At 69.4% G+C, this 3,074-nt stretch overlaps 1 protein-coding gene across 1 annotated transcript; it reads left to right on the top strand.

Moving 5' to 3' along the window:
* Positions 1-255: 255 nt before the first annotated feature.
* CDK5 (cyclin dependent kinase 5) lies at positions 256-3,060 on the top strand. Its single transcript, XM_040590236.1, has 12 exons — positions 256-367; positions 499-587; positions 676-743; positions 871-931; positions 1,012-1,068; positions 1,209-1,304; positions 1,552-1,626; positions 1,732-1,828; positions 1,914-1,983; positions 2,105-2,165; positions 2,243-2,323; positions 2,452-3,060. The coding sequence occupies exons 1-12, from the start codon at positions 331-333 to the stop codon at positions 2,536-2,538; spliced, it is 879 nt and encodes a 292-aa protein (XP_040446170.1). The 5' UTR covers positions 256-330; the 3' UTR covers positions 2,539-3,060.
* The last annotated feature ends 14 nt before the right edge of the window (positions 3,061-3,074 follow it).

The following is a 3,074-nucleotide window of genomic DNA, read 5'->3' as shown; positions in this document are numbered from 1 at the left end:
CCGGGCGGGTCCGCACCAGTCCCGGCGCCGTTCCCAACGGGTGCGGTCACCGCCGCCCCACAGGGGATCCCCGCCGCGGCCGGGCCCGGTGCCGCAGCGTCCTAGGGAGAGGCGGGCGGGCTCGGGAATCGAACCCGGAACCACGGCGTGGGGTGGGGCGGAAGGTGTGGCCGGGGGCGGGGCCGGCGCCGGGAGGGGCCCAGGGGCGGGGCGGCGCGGGGGCTGCCGGGAGGAGTGGCGGCGGGGCGGGGCGGCGCGGGGCGGCGCGGGGGCTGCCGGGAGGAGTGGCGGCGGCGGCGGGGCCGGGCCGGACCGGACCGGAGCGGAGAGATGCAGAAATATGAGAAGCTAGAGAAGATCGGGGAAGGTGCGATCGGGGCGGGGACCGGTGCCGGTACTGGGGGCCGGGGTCGGGGCCGTGCCGGAGGGCCCGGCCGGAGGGCCCGGCCGGGCGCGCGGGCTGGGGGGCCGGTGCGGCGGTGACCCGCTTGTCCGCAGGCACCTACGGGACTGTGTTCAAGGCCAAGAACCGGGAGACGCACGAGATCGTGGCGCTGAAGCGGGTGCGGCTGGACGATGACGATGAGGTGAGGGGGGGGCCGGGGCCGGGGCGGGGGCCGGCGTGGGGGCCGGGGCCGGTACTGGGCCCCCCCTGAGCACTCCGCTCGCTCGCAGGGTGTCCCTAGCTCGGCGCTGCGGGAGATCTGCCTGCTCAAGGAGCTGAAGCACAAGAACATCGTCAGGCAAGGGGGGGCTGCCAGGCCGGGGGGTGGGGAGCCCCGGGGGAGCCCCGCACCCCTCCAGGGCTGGCCTGGCTCCGGGGGCTCGGCCGGGTGCCGCGGGGCCTCAGGGTCCCCCCTCCCCTTGCAGGCTCCACGACGTTCTGCACAGCGACAAGAAGCTGACTCTGGTCTTCGAGTTCTGCGACCAGGTGAGTGGCGGCACCGGGAGTGGGTCACGGTGCCAGGCCCCTGGCCCTGCCCGACGCGGCCCCTGCTCCCTTCTTCCCAGGACCTGAAGAAGTACTTCGACAGCTGCAACGGGGACCTGGACCCGGAGATCGTCAAGGTGCGCTTGGGGGGCTTGGCAAGCCCTCGGGGGGGCTGGCACTTGTCCTGCCTGGCTGCGGCACCGTGGACTGCCCCTGGCACTGGCCCGCGGGCTCCAGGAGCTGATGGATTCCGCTGGGGCCGTGCTCTTCTCTGCAGTCTTTCATGTACCAGCTGCTGAAGGGCCTCGCGTTCTGCCACAGCCGCAACGTCCTGCACCGAGACCTCAAGCCCCAGAACCTGCTCATCAACAGGGTGAGGGCCAGGCTGCGTGCCAGCAGCGGGCTGCGTGCCGGCGGGGGGCTGCTTGCTAGTGGGGGCTGAGGCGGGGGTGATGCTGTGGAGCTGTCCTGGCTGTCCGTGGCTTGTGGTGCTGCCTCTGCCTCATGTTTTTGGTCGATGGGAAAGGCTGAAGGGCCTGAAGTGATGGCCACTGCCATCCCTGGGGTGCAGGACAGGGTGTGTCCCCCGCTGTCCTGCTGACGCAGCACTTTCCCTGCAGAACGGGGAGCTCAAGCTGGCTGACTTTGGCTTGGCCCGGGCCTTTGGCATCCCTGTGCGCTGTTACTCGGCAGAGGTGAGCTGGGAGGTCCGCACATTTGCTGGAGGCCTTCTCCTGGATGGAGGCTCAGCTTCCCCGTCCCCCGGCTGGCTGAGCATCCCCCCCTGGCCCTCTGCGCAGGTTGTCACGCTGTGGTACCGGCCCCCAGATGTGCTCTTCGGCGCCAAGCTCTACTCCACCTCCATCGATATGTGGTCAGCTGGCTGCATCTTCGCAGGTAGTGCTGCCGGGGCTGCCAGCACAGGGGGCTGTGGCTGCCGGTGCTGTGGGGCCTTGGGGCCCAGCCCCTCTCTCTTTCCCAGAGCTGGCCAACGCGGGGCGGCCCCTGTTCCCAGGGAATGATGTGGATGACCAGCTGAAGAGAATTTTCCGATATCCTTCCGATGCGTCGGGAGGGGTGCATCCCCCTCTCCTGGGCAGGGGAGCAGGGTAGGGTGAGGCAGGGATGGGCAGGGTGACCCCTGTGGTGGCCCTTGACTGCTGCCATCCCCACGTTGCTGGGAACCCCCACAGAGGAGCAGTGGCCAGCCATGGCCAAGCTGCCAGACTACAAGGTGAGGCAGGGGCAGGCTGGGGGCAGGGGTGGTGGGTGACAGGAGCAGGCAGCCAGGGCTCACCTCTCTGTCCCCAGCCCTACCCCATGTACCCCGCCACCACCTCCCTGGTCAACGTGGTGCCCAAGCTAAACGCCACCGGCCGGGACCTGCTGCAGGTGAGTGCTCTGCCCATCCATCCTGCTGCCCCACGGGGCTTCCCTGGGAGTGAGAGGGGCTCTGGCTTCTTGGAGGGGGGTGCCTGTCTGTGGGGGCTGGGGGGCTCAGCCTCACCTCTCATCACCAGAACCTGCTGAAGTGCAACCCGGTGCAGCGGATATCGGCGGAGGAGGCTCTCCAGCACCCCTACTTCACAGACTTCTGCCCCCCCTAGGGACACCCCTGGCACTGGCCCAGCCCCCGTGCTGAGCTGGAGGGGCAGCACCCCAGCTCTGGGCATGCTTCTGGCAGTGGTGGGAAGGGCAGTGGCGGGGTGTGTGAGGTGAGGACCCTGGCCCCACAGCCCCCCGCCTCCAGTATTTATTAGGTTTTTTAACCCAGTGCTGCCCCAGTTCTGCCCTGGCTGCTGGGTGCTAGCACAGCCCCTCCTGTCCCTCACCCTCCCAGCCCCATAGTGGGGCCAGGAGTGCTTGGAGCCCTCCCCGGTGACATGGGGCCATGGTGCTGGTGGAGGGGCAGGACCCTCCCAGGACCAGGTGCAGGGACCTTGGTGGGGTGGGTGGGACCCCCCCACCCCTCCTTTCCCTGCTGCACCCCGGCCCCTTCCCTGGCAGGAGAGGGGGTCCCGGGCACCAGCCTCAGGGCTGGGGGGGGACCTTGTTTTTTTTCTACCGTGCTGCTGTACGTGGGTGATCATGCGTGTTTGTTACCTCCATAAAGAGCTTCCCTCTCCCCAGCGCCTGCCTTCTC

The sequence above is a fragment of the Falco naumanni genome, chromosome 4, assembly GCF_017639655.2.
Source record: "Falco naumanni isolate bFalNau1 chromosome 4, bFalNau1.pat, whole genome shotgun sequence".
Classification (NCBI taxonomy): domain Eukaryota; kingdom Metazoa; phylum Chordata; class Aves; order Falconiformes; family Falconidae; genus Falco; species Falco naumanni.
The sequence above is the reverse complement of the archived record's forward strand: the minus strand, read 5'-3'. Positions and strand labels throughout refer to the sequence as shown.

Excerpts from the sequence above, each read along its gene's own strand:
- CDK5 (XM_040590236.1), top strand. The coding sequence starts at position 331 with ATGCAGAAATATGAGAAGCTAGAGAAGATCGGGGAAG. Across the intron at positions 1,069-1,208 it reads TGGACCCGGAGATCGTCAAG|TCTTTCATGTACCAGCTGCT; the intron begins GTGCGCTTGGGG and ends TCTTCTCTGCAG. Across the intron at positions 1,627-1,731 it reads TGCGCTGTTACTCGGCAGAG|GTTGTCACGCTGTGGTACCG; the intron begins GTGAGCTGGGAG and ends CCCTCTGCGCAG.